This window comes from Nanorana parkeri, unplaced genomic scaffold (genome assembly GCF_000935625.1).
Source record: "Nanorana parkeri isolate BGI_ZX_2015 unplaced genomic scaffold, ASM93562v1 scaffold244, whole genome shotgun sequence".
NCBI classification, from domain to species: Eukaryota; Metazoa; Chordata; class Amphibia; order Anura; family Dicroglossidae; genus Nanorana; species Nanorana parkeri.
The window spans coordinates 50,566-74,360 of record NW_017306512.1 but is presented as its reverse complement, the minus strand read 5'-3'; the positions used below and the strand labels follow the sequence as shown (position 1 = coordinate 74,360).

At 42.7% G+C, this 23,795-nt stretch overlaps 2 protein-coding genes across 4 annotated transcripts in view; one reads left to right on the top strand and one right to left on the bottom strand.

Moving 5' to 3' along the window:
- SCYL2 (SCY1 like pseudokinase 2) overlaps nucleotides 1-9,389 on the bottom strand; it is a 35,896-nt gene extending 26,507 nt beyond the window's left edge. For all 3 annotated transcript variants that reach the window (XM_018556630.1, XM_018556629.1, XM_018556631.1), the window contains exons 1-2: nucleotides 9,276-9,389; nucleotides 1,331-1,516 (exon numbers count right to left, since the gene is read on the bottom strand). In XM_018556630.1, the coding sequence (XP_018412132.1) occupies nucleotides 1,331-1,507 (177 nt within the window). In that variant the 5' untranslated portion in view covers nucleotides 1,508-1,516; nucleotides 9,276-9,389. The remainder of the gene's footprint in view (nucleotides 1-1,330; nucleotides 1,517-9,275) is intronic.
- A 610-nt stretch (nucleotides 9,390-9,999) lies between these two features.
- Nucleotides 10,000-23,795, top strand: part of DEPDC4 (DEP domain containing 4) — a 19,226-nt gene continuing 5,430 nt past the window's right edge. Inside the window, exons 1-5 of the mRNA XM_018556620.1 lie at nucleotides 10,000-10,080; nucleotides 11,278-11,668; nucleotides 13,602-13,750; nucleotides 17,387-17,567; nucleotides 22,201-22,421. Of these exons, the coding sequence (XP_018412122.1) occupies nucleotides 10,005-10,080; nucleotides 11,278-11,668; nucleotides 13,602-13,750; nucleotides 17,387-17,567; nucleotides 22,201-22,421 (1,018 nt within the window). The 5' untranslated portion in view covers nucleotides 10,000-10,004. The remainder of the gene's footprint in view (nucleotides 10,081-11,277; nucleotides 11,669-13,601; nucleotides 13,751-17,386; nucleotides 17,568-22,200; nucleotides 22,422-23,795) is intronic.

Genomic DNA, 23,795 nt, shown 5'->3' with positions numbered 1-23,795 from the left:
CAGTGTCCGCACCAATTCAGAGATGATTTGAGGATCTACAGCTGAGTGATACACAAATAAGATACATTTTTGTTAATAGTTAAGGTACTTAAATGCATTATTAAGATTGAAGGCCTGAGTTTAGTGTCACTTTACATTGAATAACTGTGACCAGTAATTGTGATATCTTCCTCCAAAGTTCCACAATGGTTTGTGCATATTAGGGCTGCAACAACTAATCGACATAATCGATTATAATCGATTATTGAAAAAGTTGTCAACTTTTTCAATAATCGATTAATCGGCTTCTGATTAGTTGGCCCTGTTCACGGCTCAACACACGCTGCGCACCACACCTCCTCCCCACCTCACGCTCGCTGCTGCCAGACCTGCCCGCATCCACGCTCACCGCCCGTCCAAATCCACGATCGGCACAGGGACGCGGGGAGAAGTAGTAAGGAGGAGCAGGTGTGGGGGGAATGACAGCTGCCGATAGACAGGCCCGATCTCAGAAACAAGTTGCTGGAAGACTGCTCAGGTAAGCCTGCACTCCCACCCACACATGGTGCTCTATAATGTATTGCTGGGATATGTATTCCTCTATAGCTGATGGTACATTCTGCTGTATATTATACAGAGCAATGTACCATCAGCTATAGAGGAATACAAATCCCAGTAATACATTGTACACTGTATGTATAATGTATTGCTGGGATTTGTTGTACTCCTATATAGGCGGTGGTATTCTGCATTGCACTGTATAGAGGACTACAAATCAAGGAATACCACCAGCAATGCGGAATACCACCAGCTATAGAGGAGTACAACAAATCCCAGCAATAGTACATTATACAGTGGTGCGATGCCGAATACCACCAGCTATAGAGGACTACAAAACCCAGCAATAGTACATTATACATCGCAATGCAGAATACCGCCAGCTATAATGTACTATTGCTGGGATTTATTGTATTCCTCTATAGCTGGTGGTATTCTGCATTCATTGCTGTATAATTTTACACTTTTCATTTCACTATATTGTACAACACACTTTTTTTTCTTTTTTACTTCCACTGCTCCAAGCTTGCTCCTGTGATGCACTGCAATCTCAATACAAACTAGAAGTCCCATCACTGGAGCCATTTTTTAAAATGTATTTTATGTTTTTATCCGATTAACCGATTAATCGAACTTAATAATCGGCTAACTAATCGATTTTGAAAATAATCGTTAGCTGCAGCTCTAGTGCATATTAATTGCTGCAAGCCTACTACAAAACAAATCTGACTACGTTGGATTAATATATGACCAGAAAGTCAGAAGTCATAAATACTGTCTGATAATAACATACCTGCTTTGTGGATTTCTTTGTGCCGTGGAAAATTTTCCAAGCCAGTCCGTTGCCACCGCTGGCTATATGTTTACCTACATCAAACTCTCGAGTGACAGGGTTCCCCATCACGGCACTCGTTACGTCTGCTGTCACCTTTGTGACAGTACTTTTCAGCTTGTTCAACATGGACTCCATTTTCGTTTTCTTTAAATAAAAAACAGAATTTCAGATGCAGTCAAGCTGTATAATGAATACTTTCATCAGATGACTGGTGTCAAATCTAACACATTTCTACTTCACACTGAATGGGTTATCTGCTCAAAAAAGTAAGCGGCAATTTAGCTTAAACAAGATAGAATTTGTCACCTATATCATATATGTTAATCCAGGAAAGCTGCACGAATTCCAGAAGTAAGGCAGACATTATATCTAATATGTTACAGGGGCGCATATATTCTTATAAAGACTATTGAGAGAGGCAGTACTGAGTACCTGCTGCATTTTAGATTAAAGAAGAACTCTGGGCAAAACTTGTATTAACCCCTGCAGTGGGGCTACCCCTGCACTGCAGGGGTTAAGGGCTCATTTTTGACTAGGTGCTAAAAAAAAAATGTGTGCTCACCCGAAACGCCAAGACATCTACCTGCTTCTCCGGTCACTGATGCCTCTGACACTGGAATGTTCCTCGACGTCCTCATTTCTATATACTGTGTATAGAACGTGATGATTTACGGGACCTTAGACTACTGCAGCGAAGGGAGACAGAGGCTCCAGGGACCAGTCTAAGAGCAAGCTGGCTGAGGATCAGGCGAGTAACTTTTTTTTTTTAACCTAGACAAAAACGAGCAGTTAACCCTTGCACTGCAGGGGTATCCCCACTAAAAGGGTTAATACAAATGTTGCCTGAAATTCTGCTTTAATCTGTTTTTATATTACTTTTCAGGTACACATCTTCAAAACTACACCTGGCATTAGCACTGAAAAAGCCATCTTTTTTACATAGTAATGTATACATTGGATAATGACTATATACACTGTACAGTTATATATTTGAGGACACCTGACCGTCACACCCACCTATATGGCCAAATGTATGTGGAAACCTCTCCAAATTATTAAAGACCAATTTAACCTTCAGTTTAAGGCCTCATTCACACGGGGGGGTAAGCGTCCATGCGGTGTGCACGCCCGATCCTGGGAGGGACAGGTGCTGCGTGTGATTGCATCCAGCAGCCTGTTCTTCCCTATGTGAGGATGCAGCCGTACGAGGTCATATGCACACCCGAATTGCACATCTGTGCGGGTCCATGTGTCTGCACTTGGATGCAGACAGGATGCATCCTGTGCATGCCCCGTGCGAATGAGGCCTAAATTATCTAAATACATTTCAGCTGCATCAAAACAAAAAGGTTTGCAAAGCTTTTTTCTTTAAAAATCAAAGTAGAAAGCCTGCCCCTGCCAGCATGCTGCAGAGAATGACTTTTGCGCTCTGGGGAAGCAGTGGTCTAACTGCAGAGGTCCAACGTGCCCGCTGGTGAGTCAAATAGGCTATGCATAGTGCGAATTCATGAAGAACTGGTCAACATTTGACTGCCGCTGTCGACACCCTTCCACCCGGCATCACTTGATCAGCTGATCAAAGGAGCTGGTTGTAAAATTGTCAGCTGAACAGAATTGTCACCCAATCAGATGCTAGCTCTAGTCAGGTATTCTGACGACCGGCGGCCGCTGTCAGAATTAAATAAAAACAGCAGGGGATTGCTTGAACAACGCTCATTAGCATTGATGGAGGAAATAGAACTGTGTTTACCCGGATTCAGAGCCAGAGCTCTCCAATCAGCAGGGAGCATGAGCTTTGGTGACTGCAGAGCTCAATGTTTGACTCAGTATGGGATGTATCAGATCTCTGCAAAGAGACCACTGCTTAGCCACAGAGGGCAAGGGTAATCTCTTGTAAATCTGCATTCACACTGAGAAAAGAGCTACCAAGACAGATCTGTTTCAGGATATCAGAGCACAAAGCAAGCAAAAAATCGGAATCTATCTTAGCACTAAATAAAAATAAAATTAATTTCCACACCAAAGAACACCCGTAACAATTAACACCTAAGCTCCTAAGTAAAATAAGTTCTAATATACTGAACCTTTACGCCCAACACTAACCTACGCCCTAAACTAAGCCCTAACAATAATTAACCATTATTCTGCTGCTTTGTCACCTTGTCCTGGCTGAAAGTCTCTACACCAATAGCAGAGCGGTCATACACTGAAAGCATGTAGTACTCAGATCTCAGTACTACAATAACCCTCATTGTCTTTTGCAGTGCACAATGCTATCAGCCTTAATTATACCCTCATGACAGCTTCTCTTTAAGGGTAGGTTCACACCATTTTCTGGACCAGATCTGGAATGCAGTGCATTGCGTTTTTACTGCAATTTTGCAGCGTCTCGAATTCTTTTTTTTTGTTGTTGCTTAAAATTAGGGTTGCACAGATACCAAGTACAGTACTCGGTACAAGTACGAGTACATGTACCGATACTTTTGAGCTCCAAGACTAGACTAGAGAAAAATTCAAAAGTTAGGAGGCGGCTGTCATTTGTAAGGAGCACACGGAGCTCCTGGGATTTGTATATCTCTGTTTTAATGTACGATTTTGTTTTTATAAATATAAATAAAGGGATGCACAGATACCAGTTTTGTGAGTACGAGTACTGGTACTTGCCGAGTACTTACAAGTACGAGTACTGATACATTTTTGTTTATTGTCATGTGACAGTTTTTCTAAAACAATACAGACTAATGATTTCAGGACAGTGGTGGAGCGCCAGAGCCAGGTCCTAGCTGCAACCGCTGCAACCCTGGTAGTTCTCATGAAAATGCCAAGTATCGGCACTGGTACTCGAAAAGTATGTGTGCAACCCTACTTAAAATGGTCTTACAGGTGTGTTCCAGTGCGTTTGTATGTGTTCCAGTGCGTTTGTATGCGTTCCAGTGCCTTCCAGACCAGACAAAATAGGACAAGCAGTATTTTTCTGCTCTGGTACGGACTGTGCTGGTGTAAACAGAGGCCAGAAATAGCATAGGGATACATTAGCATGCATTTTGGGTCCGGAAACAGTCTGGTCTGGTCTGGAGATGATCCATGCATGGTGTGAATGGGCCCTAACTGTAATACAGAAAACAACATAGCTAGGTACCTTGAAGCTCCATAACCGCTACCTGATAGGAGACTATCCTGCTCATTGCCTTCCAGTATTTATTGTGTGCTTGTGTACCAATCTTCACTGAAAAAGAAATGATTGTGCAGCCTGTAGGAACCATGTAAGAAAGTCAGCCATGGGCAACAGTAAATAGTATGTCTTGTGATCAGTTCTACACAAATGTATGTAGATACTGAGCCTAGAGTGACGGGAGGACGCTAGTTTGTGTCCTCCCGTTACCCTAAGGAGAACTATGGGGAAAAGACTTAACCCCATAGTTCTCCTTTAAGATTACTATCTTACATTAGAAACCCTCACAGAGTGTCAACTTTTCAAAACTAGTGAAACTGAGGGAATTTTGCATGTCATGAAGACACCATGACATACACTACCACACATTAATTAGACATCTGAATGATTATTATTATTATACAGGATTTATATAGCGCCAACAGTTTGCGCAGCGCTTTACAATATAAGGAAGACATTACAATTCCAATACAATCACAAGACAAGATGGTAAGGAGGGCCCTGCCGCTGAGGGCTTACAATCTAAAAGGGAGGAAGAAGTGATACATGAGGAGGTAGCTGTGAGGGGATGAATTGTTTGAGAATGTGATGGTTCAGTGGTTAGGTTGAGGTGGGATGGCACCCTGTTACAATCTTTGCCCCTTTGTATTATTACTTTGGTAAAAGCTACTGCTAGATTGTGCTATTGGAGGCATGCGCTCTGCTTTATATACACAGGAGGACCAAATTTGTACGTTACAGACTACCAAAAAGGAAAGATAATATTTTTTCCTAAACGATAAAGAGTCTTGTGACACCTCTAAACATATCCTTCCCCTTATAATTTTCTTTAATTAAGGCACCAATATTCCAAAGTGGACAGAAAGCAGAAAAAAAGGATGACCTGAAAACATTGTTATGCTTGGTGCTGCCCTCTATAACCTGCCTCCCCTGAGCACTAGTCTCAATGTACTATAACAGTAAATACAGAGAGGGCCATGTCATGGCAATTTTGTAGCAGCGATTCCTCATTGTTACAAATCACCAAGGCCAGTGGTGAATAAAGGTGAACGCAGAGCAATTGTCACTGATGAGCCTGCAAAATAAATGGCCTGTCTGACATGGTACTAAATCTATCCAAAGTTGGATTCATCCAATCTTCACATCACAGCACTTTACTGAAGGGCCAAAGAAAGCAAAGACCAAATTATAACCTGTTTATTAAATGAGATGTAAGCCCTAACGTGGATGACTTGCTGAATGCGGCAGCACAATGTATCACAAACCACTGCCATGTTATGTCTTACAGAAAATACTGTTATCACCTATTTTTTTTTTTATCTCAGAGCTGCGGATACTCTGCAGCTACAAGCTATCGGCATGCATGTTGTACATAATTTCTCAGGGTGTGTTCATGTCAGTGACAAAGGTGGAGCATGCCAGAGCAATGGGCCATGCTTGTACAATATGCATCAGCTGCTTGTAGTCTCTATTGGCAGCATGGGTGACAACACAGGTGCCCAATATAGAGACAGGGATAGAGCATTGTCACCCTATAACAGAAAGTGATTTCTTAACAGGATTACCAGGTATAATTTTGAACATACATTGTCTCACCCCAAAATATTCCAGCCAACCGCCCCTACAGTAGAAGATGAATACTGTACCTACTGAGTTACATCTTCTGTCTTCATCAGCTCTGGTTATTACTGCTATCCAACACTTCTGGAAGTATTTGACAGCAAGACACTTGTGTTGAAACTAGGGATGCACCAATACCGGTTTTTCAGTATCGAGTACCAATATTTTTTTCTCTGTACTCTCCGATGACATGTGCCCCGATTATCAGGAATTCGGGCGGCGGATCATAACCCGTCACCCGGTTTCCTGATTGCCCCGTGAAGCCGTGTACTAGCGAAAGACACCAGCTTCACTTTCCGAGGCTGCCTGAACAATCAGGAAGCCAGTTGGCGAGTCATGAGGTGCCATATGGCTTCCTGATTGGCGAGGAAGCCGGGCTGCCCAGCAACAAGTGAAGCCGGAAGCAAGAAGCAAAACTGTTTACTTTAAGCTAGTAGATGGCTCATTTCTAGCCAGTCAGGATGCCGGGAGGCAGGTCAAAACCAACCACCCAGCTTACTGATTGGAAAGGAAGCCGGCTCCACGCTCCCTCGGCACTGCCAGTCAGAGGGGGATCTCCCTCTGACCGGAAGTTTTGGTATCGGTGGTTTTCAGCGAGTACGAGTACTCGCCCAAATACTCAGTATGGGTGCACCCCTAGTTGAAACCACAGCACCCAGCATCAAGACACTTTAACACACTTGGGAAGTGTTGAATAGCAGTGGCACCCAGAGCTCATAAAGACACATGCATTCAGCTTTTTCTTTAGCAGGGAACACCGAGATCATTTTTAGCAGCGTGACATGGTCCCTATAATAAAAGCTGAAGATTTAAATAGATCAAGAATGACTTTTTAAAATAACACGTTAAAGCTTATCTAAGCAGTGGTGTAATGACAGCCATAGCAGCTCGGACAGCTGCTACTGGGCCTGCAGTAGGGAGGGGGGGGGGGCCCAAATGGGGGGATGTTTGAAAAATTTTTTTTAGGAATTTAGAAAAATTAAACTGTAAAGTCTCAAGTATAGAAGGGCTGAAGTCAGACCTCAGGTTGGTCTGCAAGTCACAGTAAAAGCTGGCCATGCACAGCTCAGATTTTAGCCAAGTTCTGCTGAGTCGGCTGAAACTGAAGCTGTGTGCGGCCCTACCAGCACCACCCGGCTTGACAAAAGTCAAAGATTATTATTTGACTTTTGTCAAAGCTGGGTGAAAAATTGTTGGCCAATCTGTGACTGCAGCCAATCAGCTCCTGATTTCGGCATATTTATGTTAAAGCCCAACTCTGGTGAAAATGACCCTGTTTTGACAATACGGTACTTTATTCCTATGTGCATTTCACAAAACTATAAGTGTGACACACATGGAGCGATATCCTCTCTTTGGCTCACAATTTCATCATCATTTTCTGTCCCTGGTGACCAGCTTGATCTGCCAAGTGAGACACTGTGCAGAACACCAGTGGGGGGGTTGGCACAGTGTTTAAAGATTGTTGCAAATGCAAGGCAAACTGCAGAACATGTTTCTGGTGGAATCTGCTGAGTGTGATGTGCTGCTATTTCCACATTACAAACCACAGAAAAGCAAATGCAACACACCATTCCACCTGCAGACAGGAAACAGAGGCAAGGAATCATGGGACATGTAGGAAATGACCATACAGTGATGAACAAACCCTCCTCCAGGCATCTGAGGCATGTTCAGTTCCTTAGCCAAGCGCTGAGTAGCTTTTCTGCAGCACTTCAGTTCACTGCAGCAGCTTCACTGAATGCTTTGGCCGCACAGTGCTAAGCAAAATGGCGGAGGATAATATTTTTGACTAATAAATAACATTTTCCAATTAATATTTGGTGTGCTTGTCCGCCAAAACATTAAATTGTAGGTTCCCACACTGAATTGTGATTCCCTCCATCGGGGCTCAGGAACCTTTCTCCAGCGCTGCCAGGTGTGACCACAGTTGAAATGGCCGCTGCTGCTCTGTTGCCCCCTCGCCGTCACACTTAGCGCTCTGCACCCACATTAACGTTTGCTGCGAGTGCTACGTTAGCAGTGCTGAGCGCCGATGTGCAGCGCAGAGTTCAGCGGCGGTTTGATAACTCAGCACTCGCAGTGGCTGAGCAACAGGACACGCCTATGATTATAGCCGTGAAAGCGGCGGAGGCATGATGACATCACAGGTACAAATATATCTGATTTATCAGTTCTGCAGCTTGGAATTTAAACTTTTTTTATGACGTGGAATTGTGGATGGCCTGAGGGCAGGTTCACACCATTTTCCAGACCAGATCTGGTCCAGTGCATTCCAGACCAGACAAAATGAGATGAGCGCAGGGATACATTAGGATGCATTTTGGGTCTGGAAACAATCTGGTCTGGTGATGATCTAGATGTGGTGTGAATGGACCCTGAAGGACAATCAGATGGCAGTAGCACCAGAGTTGGACTTTTAGGCCCCTTTCACACAGCAGAAGGCTCTACTATCATGGTGATTCATGGGGGGGGTCACATCTCAGAGGGGTAGTTCCATAGTGCTGCCTGTCAAATTCAACATGCGAGTTGAAATTGCTTCACAGCGAAGCTTTGCGGCTGCGGGCACATGTATGGTCCTGAGCGGCCACCATATCACAACATAGGTGCACAGTTGATTGGTAAAAAAAAACAACACCTAAATGACCTGATTTAATGGCTGTTTGTGTGAATTTAGGCTTAGATCAATGACATATACTGTCACAGCTGACACCACCAGCTACTACAAAGAGGGGCCCCAGCACAATTTTATTATGGAGCCCCATGATTTGTAGTCACACCCCTGTGTATAAGGTTTCACTGAATGGATTGCCATCCACTTTAAACTAGAAATGACACCCAGCAAGTCCTGCTCTCTATTTAGGGAGCCCTCATTCCATTCATAGATGCACGCAGATGCAGTGTATGACACAGGTGGTCATTTCCGGGTCCTGGAAGCCTAGGCCAGGAAATGAGGCCCAATTGGCCCCTAGTGTGTCCCTGTATTGTAGCCACTATCAGCTGACACTGGGCAGAAGATAACATGAGCCCATTCTCTGTCTGTGTGCTGACCCTCCTAGCATGTCCAGTTCACTGTTCCCTGACACAGAGACGATTTCCGGTGGTCCCTACCTGTCCCCGGCTGTGAGTATACAGGAGGCAGCGGCCGGTGATTAGGACATACGGGTATACGCTTCACCTGTCAGGCCGAAGCACTTCTTCCCTCTTCCAGGCGGCTCCACATCTCCCAGCTGCTGACAACAAAGTCTGACCACTAGAAGCATAAAATGTATGAAAACCAATTGTGAAACATGTCCCAAAGACCTTGTTTTATTTGAATGAGAGCGACGCCATGTTTCTGAAGACCAGCTCTCAGTTGAGGATGACTAGGCGATAACAAAATGGCTGCAAGAGTGGAGACACTAAGTTATAGACACTCCGCTATCTAGTAATTGTCTGTCACTGAAGCGGACAAACAATTGCATCACGTCCGTTCTGACGTCTACAATGCAAAAAAAAAAAAATTGGCTGTAAGCAGAGATAAAGTTGTCCTGATATTTGACAACGGTATAACTATTCCCAGAAAGCTTTGTAAATATCTAGCAGCTCGCTGAGAGCTGATCCAGAGCATAGCTAAGAAAGCAATAAACAAATACATAGAGACTGCCTACGTATTGCGCAATCAATTGAGGCGTAATTAAAAAAATATTTCTAGCAGTCAATCATTCGGGTGTTGAGACTTGCCAGGTTTCAAAATGGCCGACCTGTGCAGCCAACGTGTACGCTTGCGGTCGCATCCTCTGATTGGTTAATGCTGTATCACATGATTGCACTAAGGAGCAGGTGATACGAGCAGGTGGGATGGCGGCAGATTTGACTCCTAATCCCAGGTTCAGAAGGATCCGCAGTATGGGGGAGCTCAGACCCCGCAGGAGAGGTAAAGAAATGCCAGGTGCACCCTGTATATCGTCATGTGGGATTGGTATCACTTGTCCTATTGAGCTGCATCTGAACTGTTTTTTTCACCCTATAAAAGTCACACAGAAGCAAAACAAAACCGATCTCGGGTGCAGGTCGTTTGCCATGAATGACTTGCATTTTATAAATCCCCATGCACACGTGTGCGAATGCTTAATAACTGTGTGGCGCTTGTGGTACTATTCATTGTTAATGGCCCCCCGAATGTGCAAAAATGCTCAAATCCTCAAAAAGTGCATGAGCTTCTTTTAGCTCATTGAAGTGAATGGGCTGCCCTAGGTGCAACAAATGACAAACGTGCACATACATGACATGTGGTATCACACTTTGCAAGTGTAAATGGGGACTATGTTTACACCCCATGAATGCTCAGTCTGGATTTACACCTATGATTCTTTTCACCCAGTGTGCTTTACATTGAAATAAATGCAGCTGCATTAAAATGCATGTTGATGTGTGTTTTACATGTGGTGTTGTGCAATTTTAATGTATGTTGCAATGCTGTGCACCTTCCCCGAACTTTTCTATTGAGATTGAAAACAAAACTCTCCCCCCCCCGGAAACCCCTGTAGAACCACCCCCCCTTTGACTCGGATACTCACCTTTCTGCACCACATCCAATCACTTTCCTAATCCTGCCCCCTTCACCAAACTTCTCTAAAATACACCACTTCCTCACTGATGACACCACAGAGCTACTCATCCACTCACTTATTATCTCTTCTCCACTATTGCAACTCCTTAATGGCTTACCACTACACAGGCTGTCCCCCCCCCCTTCAGTTTATCATGAAGGCTGCTGCTAGACTCATCCACCTCGCCAACCATTCAGTGTCTGCAATCCCTCCACTGGTTTCCAATCACCCAAAGGATGAAATTCAAAATATTAACAATAAATATTAAGTTATACCATGCTTCCAGGAGAGCAGAGATTACCTCATCCGTGTTCTGCTTCTTCTTTATTGGCCAGTCATGGTCTGGGGGCACATTGGTCACCAGGTAGCGAAAAGTAAGGTAAGTGACCTTACTTTGCTCTCTGGTAGGGGTGCCTGCATCTCTTTCTGCTGGACACAATGACAAATCCTTTAGCAGGTATTATGTGTGTATTTCATTTCTTGTCTGGCGTTCAGCGTTTGACATTCTTTTGTCTGTTCAGGCTACACAGGACCTTTCCAGGCAACCCATTTGTGGAACAGTATCATCCATGCCCTGAAAACCCAGGTGGAAGTAAAGAGTCGACGTCAGCACCTCCGGACATACCCCAACTGTTTTATTGGGTCTGATGCTGTGGACGTTGTTCTGTGTCATCTTATGCAGAATATGTATTTAAGCAGCTATGATATTTCTCGCACTAAAGGCATACAGCTGTGCCAAGCACTCATGGATCACAAAATATTGGAGCCTGTTGGATCAAAGCTTTTTAAGGGTGAAACTGAACTAGTCTTTGAGGACAGCAATAGTCACTTATATCGATTTGTGGCGTCCAAGGGAGGTACCGTCTACTCGGCAGAAGACAAGAGCTTTGGAAAGGAGAGGAGACAGTCCAGGTGAGACGCCATGATTATTACTCTGTATTGTGACAGTCCAGGTGAGACGCCATGATTATTACTCTGTATTGTGACAGTCCAGGTGAGATGAGCTCCAAAGACTCACCGCTGTATTCTAACCTCAGCTGCAGTAAATTCACACTCTGGGTGCAGGCTGTAGTGTGCCTCTCACTTCCTAAAGTTGGCCATACACCTTACAATTATCTGCAGATTTTCTGTGGTCAGATGGAAAAAGTGCAACAGATTCCTCCATCTACACTTAACTGTGTGGATGGAGTAATCTCCACCTGGGCCAAGCTTCCGTAATCTTGCTAGTCGGCCCTGCTGGCTTTTAAAACACCTGAACAATGCCTGCATCCAATCAGATTGTTCAGGTATTTTGACAGTCAGCGGGGCCGATAGCAAGATACTGAAGCTTGGCCCAGTGGGAGATTCCTCCATCCACACAGTTTAGCGTAGATGGAGGAATCTGTTGCACTTTTTCCATCTGGCCAGAGAACATCTGCAGATAATTGTAAGGTGTATGGCCAGCTTTAGTCAGTCTCCTAAAGATCAGAGACCGGAGTAAGTGGCGTTATCCAAAAGTTATTGAAATAAATCAAGCAAATATCAAAGGCAGATCCAGAAGAATGATGATCAGCATGTACATCACCATGAAAGTCTCCCACACCAACGCCTGTCACGCGTTTCACCACCTGGGCTTAATCCTAGGGGTCAAAATCACAAGGTCACAAAATGTGAATAAATAAATTTACCCACATCCCCTGATCATGTGACTATACTGACCAATTAATGCACAGCATTCTGATCATTCCAAACTCGGAAGCTGTTAATTCTAGTGTAAAGATCACTGTACCAGTTGGAGGGGCATTACAGCGGGGACCAGGGGAGGTGGCTATCAGTTCACATTTTGTGGAAAGGTGAATCAGCTTAAACTGCCCTTTACAGGTGTACTTATGTTTTCACCTGTCAGTGGTACTGCCTCCTGCAGTCTCCAGAATGTAGAATCTAGCTCTGTGCTGACAAGAAAGCTGCTACAAGTGATCTGACTGACGTCCTATCCAGGCTCCAGGCCTCAATCTTGTTCCAGGCTGATGGAAGCATTCAAGTGTCATCACCACTGACTGTTGATGACGCTTCAGCCCTTTGTTCCATTTCCCTTCTATTATCCTTAGATGTGCCAGACGAGGCTGCAATTCCCAGATCACTTGTACAAAACGAGCGGTAGCTTCCCTACTCTACATTTAGCCCTGCTTTCTCTAAAAAAAACACACAAACCACCACATGCCCAGTGCATGTCCTGGGCATCGGGCAATTAAGGGGCATCACCCAGCCCCGTGCTAGATTCTTCATTGTGGAGATTGCAGTGGGTGACAACTGCCGCACACTGCCCGTTTGCAGTCATCGGAAGCCCGCCCTCAGGGGGCGCGGCTTGCGATGATCGCAAGTACGATCTGCCTGTCCAAGATGGGCAGATCATACGAGCTTTTAATTGGCTTACAACCATCGCAAGACAAAAGTCTTGCGACGGTTGTAAGGTGTATGGGCACCTTTAGAAATATCAGTTGATGTACAGTATGGCCTGTTATGCAAGGCTAAAAATATACTATGATATATGTTGCTATACCCATCCCAAGTTGGCCTTATTATTAATAATAATAATAATAATATATTATCTTCTTTTGAGAGCCTAGCTACTCCCCCTACTCCTTTTTATGATCTTTGGGATGCATTTAACTAGGTGAGAAGAGTTTCTTGCCTTTTTGTTATATTATGAATGCCTTTTATAACGTGATTTATTAATGGGGAGTTAAGAAGAGTTCCCTTTCTGTAAAGTTATTCTTTGCTCTTATAGCTTGTATTTAATTACAGTTCCATGTATTAAGCAGTCGCATTAAATATATATGTATGTCTCTCTTTCATACTCTTGCAGGAGTGGCCATGTTGTAACAATATGTAACCCTTCAGCCTTGGACTCTGCAAATGAGAAGCTAAATCAACTACTTCACTGCCTTTGCGAGCATCCTAATGCACATATGACCTCTGACCTCACTAAACAAGCCATTGCCCCATCACAAAAAGGTAAGACACAAGTGGCAGAATGTGTTTACTACTAATTTATGAAACTGAAGTTCACAGTCATTCTGTAATCAAGGGAGTAATTAACACAGCTACAGGTGTAGAGCTACTTTGGCAGCCTTCACAATTGATCACCGCAAGAAGAAATAAACAGGGTTATTCACTAAGCCCTCGTTCACACCTAGGCGTATTGCATATGCGCGTCTGTCGTGCGTTTTTTTACCGCGATTCGCGGTAAAAAGTCGCGCGTTTCCGAAGGCTACTTGGCTGTATCCCAATAGAAACGCGCAAACAAAACGGCCCAAAGTAGTACCTGGACCTTTTCAGGCGTGGGCCGTTTTGTAGCGCGTTAGGGACGGGCGGAAATACGCCAAGGTGGGAACGAGACCATTGACTACAATGCAATTTATATTTTTGACCGTCTTGTAGAGCGCTCGTCGAGCGTAGAACGCGCTACAAAACGGTCAGGTGTGAACGAGGGCTTAGGGCTTGTTCACACGACGTCCGGATTCTGTCCGGACCAGATCTGTGCGCTCATGCACCCAAAATGTATCCCTATGTGTTTTATGGGCTACAGTTCTCACGAGCGCATTCTGGTCCGGACAGAAATAATTCTGCATGTCACATTTTGTTTGTCCGGTCTGGAAATGCACGAATGCATCAAAAACGCAACGAAAACGCACTGCAGCTAACATACTGACAGCCCCACTCCAACCAAAAAAACGTAATATTTTTTTAACTGGAACGCTTTAAAAACGCACTGCATGCATAGCACCGCGTCTCCAGATCTGGACCAGAAAATCGTGTGAACAAGCCCTAAGGGTGAAGAGTTTGGAGAAGTGAACAATCTAGGCAAAAATAGTTAACCTGGAAAAATTCTGCAATTCAACTCGCTTTCCAGTTCTCCGCTATGTTGTCCTAGATTGTTCACTTCTCCTGCCTCCACCAAGCTCTTCAGCTTTTTCTGAATAACCAGAAAATGATTTGAAGTTGTTTGGAAAGACTTGCACTTCCTATTTTGTTGCATTGCCACTTAGAATTAAAATTGATTTTTGGGGCGGAGTTTTGATCATTTGATACACAACCACTTTGAAGATGCAAAATATTTTTTATTGTGATGCAAACAAGAAACCGAAAACTTGAGCGTGTATAACTATTCCCCCCCCCCCCCCTTCCCCCAAAGTCAATACCTTGTAGAGCCACCTTTTGCAGCAATTGCATCAGCAAGTCTCTTGGGGGTACGTCTCTATAGGCTTGGCACATCTAGCCACTGGGATTTTTGCCCATTCTTCAAGGCTCAACTGCTCCAACTCCTTCAGGTTGAATGGGTTTCGCTGGTGTACAGAAATCTTTAAAATATGCCACAGATTCTCAATTTGGTTGAGGTCTGGGCTTTGACTGGCCCATTCCAAGACATTAAAATGTTTCCACTTTAAACCCTTTTGCTGCCATAGAAGTGCTATACGTCAGACGGCGGTGGCAACGGGCCCCTTTAAACAGACTCCCTGTGGCTATGCTTAAAATGGAAGCAATTACGGTGGCTCAGCTGCCACCAAATCGCTTCCAGGGTCGAGGATAGTGCAGACCACCCCCCTGCCCGACACCTCCGCCTTGTTTCCCAGGCCCCGTTTTTGGTCTGGGACCGGCATGTCGATCGTGGGCGAGAAGCTGGGGAGGAGACCAGCGAATATCCATTTGCCGATTTCCTCCTCGTTCTATGGAAGTGGGAGCAATGCTGATTGCATTGCTTCGGGTCCCGTAGCTGTCATTGCTCAGCTGCAGAAGCCGAGGATTAAGCTATTGGAATGCGATCTGCTCTCCAATAGCTTTTTAGGAGTGGAAAGGTGACACTTGGGGTCTTTTGGACCCCTAGTGTCACATTAGAGTACCTGTCACTACTAAAATGCTGTCACATAGGGGGCTTGTGTGGTAGCAATTAAAGTTAAAAAAATAAATGTAAAAATAATGTAAAACTTTTTAAGTCCCCCCACAAGCACACTAAACGACGATCATGCTACACATGTTGGGTATCACCTCACATGCCAGAGTGAGACCAATAATTCTAAAGATATCTCTCTAAACTGATGACCTGTACGGGCTTTTAAAGCGTTGCCTAAAGACAATTTGGGGGATCGTATTTTGTTGCCATTTTACAGGCACACACAATTTTTTTACCTAGGCATGTTGGGTATCTACTCGTAACCTTACCCTTTTTTTTTGTTTGTTGTAAAATATAAAAGATATTATATTGTGTCTTTGGGCACTAAAATTAACTTTGCATTTTTCACCAAATTTTTGGGTTTGATAGAGTTTCGCTAATATTGTGAGATGTAAAAATTAGCAACGGCCACCATTTTATTCTTCAGGGTCTTTGCTTTCCGAAAATATCTAATGTTTTGGGGGTTTTAAGTAATATTCAGGCCTAAAATGTGGATTATAGCATGTAAGCAAAAAAGGCCATTGCAACGAAAGAGTTAAAGTACTGCCATTGCTGAACACCTGCTAAACATGCAGTTGAATTTACTCTTTGGTTTCCTTAAAGTGCCCATACACATTACGAATATCGGCCGATTTTTGTATGCGATTACGTTTTCGGCCGATATTAGTAAGGTTGATGGGCACTGTACAACCGCAAATACTGTACAATCGATCGACTTTTGACTAACCAGCAGGTTGGAAAACTTCAGTCGATCGTACGATTGTCGCAAGGTTTGTGGCGTTTCCGTTTGTCAAAATGCATACGATTTACACTACACATGCGCAGACGAAAATACGTGCGGTCGATTACTGCAATTCGTCCAGGTGATTTCTTCTAATTACCGCTGATCCAACCTTGCGATAATCGGGGCAGGATGGGGCCGCCGTACGAAAATCATACGACGGTTCGATCATCGGACGAAAAGTGTCGCCCGATGATCGCAAGGTGTATGGGCAGCCTTATCTTGAGCACCTGATCCAGAGCAAGCATGGAACAAGTAATCACAATACTTGGTCATAAACAGTGCCTCAACATTAAGCCGGTGAGTCAGGATAACAGCCGGGTGGTTACTGATTTATTGGCAATTAAAGCTTAAAATTCTAGGCTTTTCCTTTTATTGTTGTACATGCTCCTCTCCTGTACTGAAATTGCTTAGTCTGATTTCACTGCACACTGTCGGCTTCTCACAATTTGCGGCAAGTCAGACCCCCAGCTCATTTTCACCCTGAAGTATGTCCAGCACCATTTTCTCCAGCTTTACTATCCCTCTTTATCCCTGCCTAATTTTATGTATTGGATTTGAGTTCTTTCAATTATGGAGGCTCAGCACCGCATGTGCATGTTACCTAAGGTCTGCATCCATTTTGCTATTTAATTCCTCCTATGAACCAGCCCACTGCTGTTTTCAGGAAACTATGTACAGCACCCTGCTGGGATCGCATAGAGACGCACAGGGACCCAGTGATATTCACTGGGTTTAAAATAAGTATATGTAATTAGAACAGGTTTTACTTATTTAATAATAGCATGTTGGAAAGGGGGGCGGCAGTGGAGGCAAATATAAACCGATTAAATTTCAGCTTCAAATTTTGTAGTCATTTTAATACTCATTGTTTAAAAATTGCCAACAGTTTTCTTTCATTTATTTCTTTTTTATCCAGATACTGAGAATGTGTGGAAACAGCAGGTTATGGTACGACTTCTACAGCTTGTCGACATTCCTGTTTTGGAAGACATCTTGGGTTCTCCAGCAAAAACAGATTACAAAAAGCATTTCACTGACTATATTGTCTCCAACACTTTCTTAGATCGAGAGATCATGCAGACTCTACAACTTCCAAAGTAAGTACTGTTGTATACAATCGTAAGGCTGGGTTCACACCCAGGCGTATTGAATATGCACGTTTGTCGTGTGTTTCGTGCAGCGCGTTTTTACTGCGATTCACGAGGAAAAAATGTGCAACAAACGCGCGTTTCCGAGGGCTACCTGGCTGTATCCCAATGGATACGCGTGGCAAATACGTCCCAAAGAAGCTCCTGTGGGCGTAGGGCGTTTTGCAGCGCGTTCTTACGCGCTGTAAAACGCCAAAGTGGGAACCATCTTTATAGGCTTCATTGGTTTTCACATGTAGAGCGTTTTACAGAGCGTAGGAACGCGCTGTAAAACGCCCAGGTGTGAACCAGGCCTAACTGAGAGAAGTCTGTAACGCCGTTCACTAATTTCCTAATTAACTGCACTGCTCCTGGGATTGGTTGCCCCAACACTGGGATACTTTATGGGTACCATTGTAATTGGTTAAACTTTTGTCCTGTAAGCAACTAGGTGTGAACTCAGCCTTAGTCTGTTTTTCTTTTACTAAAGTGGAGTAGGTCAGCAAAAGTCCCAAAGGAGGGCTGTAAACATTATAAAAGCAATAATACAGTATGGATCATTAATATTCACAAATATAAGCCGAAACAAAGCAAAAATGGGTTTCTTCTAATTTTAAAGCACTGTAAGCACATCGTTCCTTAATTGTTTTTTTTTTTTTTAAAGTAGAAAACCGGTGTATCCAGTTCCCCAGCTATGTCTACATTATTTAGCAAGTTTACTGAAACTGTGAAAAAAGAAAGCCGTATGATGCGCACAATGGAAACAAACCAGACACAGCCCCAGAAAATTGTTGCTGAACATTACTGTGAAGTAAACACCCTTCAGCTGTGATAACTATGACACAGCAATGTTGGTTACTTCTCTTTTTTTTTTCCCAAAGCTGAACTCCATTCAGAATATTAATTGCTATCAATCCTCTCTCTATCCCTTACAAGAATTATTTTTTTATTTTTTTTCTTCACAGGGCTTAAATCCTGCACTCTTAAAGGATAGCTTATGGGTTCACAGATAATGGGTTCACCGATTACAAAGTAATTGTTAGTGACACTGAACCCAAGTTTAAAAAAAAACCCCAAAAATACCTGTAGTTGTAACTATCTGTGTCTCTTATTACAGCAGTGTTGGGCAGCAAATCTTTAAAGGGAAACTCCACTTTAAAGTGACACTAAACTCAGAAGTCAAATCATAACAATGCAGTCGAGCAGTGTTAATTTTGTTTGGCTAATAATTTTCGTCATAGTTTTCGTCGAAACCTTTTCAGTAACTAAAGGTGCCCACACACCTTGCGATAATCGTACGATAATCACGGAAATGATCGTACGATAATCACGGAAATCCTGCACACCTTACAACCATCACAAGACCATAGTCTTGCGATGGTTGTAAGGTGTGTGCCCAGCTTTAAACTAAATACAAACTAAGTTTATGTTGATCAAAACGATAACGAAAATATATTGACTAGACTAAACTGTTAGGGAAAGACTATTTGAGAACAGATCCAAACAGAACTACTCTCTTTGGACGTCCAATTCCGGTTCCATCCTGAATGGACAGCTAATAGGTATTATTTGCAATGGCATTACAGCCAATATAGTGTGTTGTGTTGTATTGTTGTGTTTTGTTTTTTTTTAAATATATTTTAGAGTTGCACTTCTGGAAAGAATGAAGATTATCATATGCGAGTTATGATCAATACTGGTCCTTTGTTAAAAATACTCCAATATTATTTCTTTATAAGACTGGTTTAATCTAATTTTAAGATAAATAAAGACTTGTTCTTTATCTCCACAGTAAATCTGTGTCTGTATTGCATGTTCAAACCTTAATACCATAAGTAATTTAAAGGTTAACAGATGTTTACTCCAGGAGTATATCATGAGATTGTAAATTCCAGAGGAATTCTTAAATTACTCTTTAACTAAACCCACTAGATTTTAGTAGACTAGATCTACCGTAGATTTAGTCGACTAAAATTAGACAAACTAAAACAATTCATATGACTAAATGGCATTTTAGTCAGGAGACTATGGCTAAAACGAAATCGAAATTTTCTGTCAAAATTAACACCTTCCTTACCCATTATCAAAGCTTGCTCCTGTGTTGGGCTACAATCTCAATACAAATTAGTAAAGCTAAACGTGAGATTGTAGTTCTGATTTTAACTCCAAGAAAAAAATGTAGGATTCCCCATCAATAGGAATTTTATTTTTAATGAGATACTCTCTAAGGTTAATTACTACTAAAGGAATGGCAACACTTCAGCTTTCCTCATTACAACACAAAGTCCAGCAGCTGGTTACGGACACAGACCCTCCCAATCGGGGATCAGTCTGGAAAGGACATAGTGAAATAAACGGCTATTTCTTTAGAACACTAAGGGCCAGTTCACATGAGTTTCAGGTCCGGATCTGCAGATGCGGTGCTACTGATGCAGTGCGTTTTTGCGCCTGACCGTACAAAATGTGACATGCAGTATTTTTCTGTCGTAACCTGAACGGACGGCGCACGTGAAAACTGTAGCCCATAAAACACATAGGGATACATTGGGATGCATTTTGAGTGCAGGAGCGTACGGATCAGGTCAGCACACAAAACAGACGTCGTGTGAACAGGCACTAAAAGGTAAGAATCTGCCGCAAAGTTTGTTAAAATATTTGCAGTGTAACCCAGAAGGGATTGATTTTTTTTCCTCAACAAAAGTGGAGTTACTTGCCGATTAATCGATTATTGAAAAAGTTGACAACTTTTTCAATAATCGATTATAATCGATTATGTCGATTAGTTGTTGCAGCCCTATCTTTAAGAATAATTTTTAAAGTTGCTCAGCAACAATTTCCTTTTAGGAGGGTGGCTACTTCCAATCTACATACAGGGGTCAGTCTAGTGATGAGCCCGAGTTTGCCCAAGCCCACTCAAAACTGAACACCACAAACCCACCTCCCCATGCATTCAGCACCCGCACGTAAAAGCACAGTGAAAACACCCATTCAAAAGGGGACGTGTGTGGAGTTGATTCAGCAGGGACAAAGACAGATGGGACTTGTAGTTTCAGCAGAGCGGTGCATGTGACCACAAGATGCATGCATTGCTGACAGACAGTATGTGCAAATACTTGCACATTAGGGCCAAAAACAGAAAATGTACAAAGCTGTTTACTTCCAATGTAAGCTAATTGCTCAGAGTTGTTTTGGGATATTGATGGTTATACTGTGAAATAGAGATATGCTGTTATGGCCTGAGCCACCTGATATTTTGCACTTCTTTACTGTTCTAAGAGCCACCACCCATGTTACATTTTTTTAAAAGTGTGTTGTGGCTTTTTTGGTTTCCTTTTTTTTTTTTTTTTCTTGCAACTGTGAGACATCTGCCATCAAAAAGCATTACAAGTCTACAGTCGTGGATATTGTTAATAGCATAATTGAGCCTATACAAGTAAGAGGAACATTATGGAGGGCCTATATTGCAGAAGCTATGCTGTTGAATGGCAAACAAAGAACTAGTCCCTACTATTGCCTGTAGGCTCCCTGCTGCTTATCTCCTCATTACTAGCAATGCTTGTTAGTCTCTTTGTCATTGTTTTCACACAAGATTCAAACCTTTTTATGATTATGTAAAGAATGCGTAAATTTGGGATGAAAGCATTTATTAAATAGTCCCCTTGAGAGAGACTGCACTGCCTCATGTCCTAGCTGCTCCACCCAATAACTATTGATCTGATGACTAGTGCGGTAATGATGATGAAAAAGCAGCAGGAGAAGTGTTAGGCCTCGTTCACACCTGACCGTTTTGTAGGGGGTTCTACGCTCGACGAACGCTCTACAAAACGGTCAAAAATATAAATTGCATTGTAGTCAATGCCCTCGTTCCCACCTAGGCGTATTTCCGCCCGTCCCTAACGCCCTACAAAACGGCCCACGCCTGAAAAGGTCCCGGGACTACTTTGGGCCGTTTTGTAGGGCGTTTTCCATTGGGATACAGCCAAGTAGACTTTGGAATCGCACGACTTTTTTACCGCGAATCGCGGTAAAAAACCGTGTGACACGCGCATATTACAATACGCCTAGGTGTGAATGGGGCCTAAGAGCTAGGAGATCTTAGTACTGCAGGTTACTTATAACCTAGCGTATTGCCCAACATGTTCTATAAAGGAACAATGAGCAGTAAAATTTTAAGAGAATAGCAGTCATCAGAGGCAGGAGTGGGTGAGATATGCGTTAGATCAGGACTGGACAATGCCAATGATGTAACGCAGGTAGCCAATGATCCTTAAAAATTACAGCTGGGGCCTAACTTGAGGTTTTCTTAAGTTGTCAATGCTGCTAGCTCCTGAATTCCATATTAATTTGTCTGCCTATGCTGTAGTTGGACCCACATTGCAGATTTGCAACTCTAAGGATATAGGAACAACAATGATTAGACACTGTTGCATGTCTTGCAGTTTACTGCTGTTTGGAGTAAGTCAAGGCAAAAGGTGTATGTTTACTATAAGAGTACTGCTTACCCACAATTAACATTGATTTAGATGGTAAACAATATTATAAGATGGGTAGCATAACTGAGAAATGTGATGCTTTTTGTTTATTGTTCTTGGTGTGTTTTCAGGTTGGACAGATGGTTAGCTTCAGCTGTGGACTGCTTGGAGTATTTTCCAGATGAACAGATTGTGATGCTAAGTCAGCAGTTTCCACAGAGTAATGGGGAAAATCTGGATCTTTATAAGAAGATGCTGTTCGATGTTATTGCAAAATATTACTCGCAAGAGAGAGATCCTTTTATTGAAGGACAAATGGTTACTGTTCTTATTGGAGTTGTTGAACTTCTAGGTGAGAACCTTTGGCTAATACTTTGATTTAAGTGAAGGGTACCTTCTAGCTGGGTAGATGTGCTTTACGTTTGTTTCTTAACCATGCAAAACTGGTGTTTTGTTTGAGTAGCTGCTGATGGGTTTAGCCCTCTAATTTTTACATCTGTCTAGAGCTTCACCATTATGATCTCTGCTCCACACAGATATCCTTTCAAATGTTCCTGTCCAAACAACCAATGAAACGTTTGCTGTTTAGTCTCTGGGAGCCACACATCATCTCCAAAGATGTCCCAGCTAGGTAGGATTAATTTTTGCATGCACGGAAGAGTCTCTGTTAATGTGGAAAGGCCACTGGTCATTGGTGGTGGAGAACCTTTTCCTTCATAAGAGATTTTTTTCTCTGCATATGCAGGACCAAGTTCTCATATAAAGGCCCACCTAACTACTGTAGCCTAATACAATGCAGAATTAGTACCAGCAATCCCATAAGAAAGTGAGACTCTTGCTGGGGTGGATAGAGGCAGGAGCAGCAAGCAATAAAAGAAGCTAGCGAATGACTAAAACCATTTACATCTGAAACATCAGCTTTAGGTTAATTAGACCTTTTAATACATTCAAGTATTTTACATATGGTGTCTCATTTATTTGCTTCACTTTACAATGTGGAAATTGTGCAAATTTTTACATCCAATATAGTTCCAGGAACTGCAATTGTAAAAGTTAAAGAAACTGTTATATCATGTCTTCTCTCTTCAGAGAGCTTCAGTAAATTCAATTCAAGGTATTGTTAGAAGATGATATACAGATTTCAGTCATGTAACAAATAGGCTTGTCACAACAGCCACAAGATTTATGTATCAAATTGGTGGATACCTTTGCTGAAACAATGAGGGAATGTGAGAAATTACATTGAACTCTGGTTTGATTTCACCCAATTCCATAGCATTGCCTTTCCTGGGAGTACTTAGCATGACTCCATTCCTTGAACTGACCTGCTTTGATGTATATCCATCAGTTTTAAATGAAAACCCGGGCAATGGAAGAATGGGAATTTTTTTTCTCCGATTTTGAGGCACGTTACAACTGACAATTATATTAGCCAACTTGTCAGTCCCTGTAAGTTAGTTTTTTGTCAGAAATGGTTGTATCACTTTAAAACAGCATATCATGTGTAGAACCTGCTTTGAAGTTTTTTTTAACCTTGAAATTAGGATTTTTGTAGAACAGCATTTCAGGTGCTGTCAATGGATGGATATAGGTAGTTAGATATATAATCAGTAGAGCCAGAAGGTAGATGCGTGCACATTTTTGGTGCTACTAAACCTTCAACAAATCCTTTCTAAATGTACCAGTTTGATAGATCTCTCTCTCTCCCCCCCCCCCCCCCCCCCAG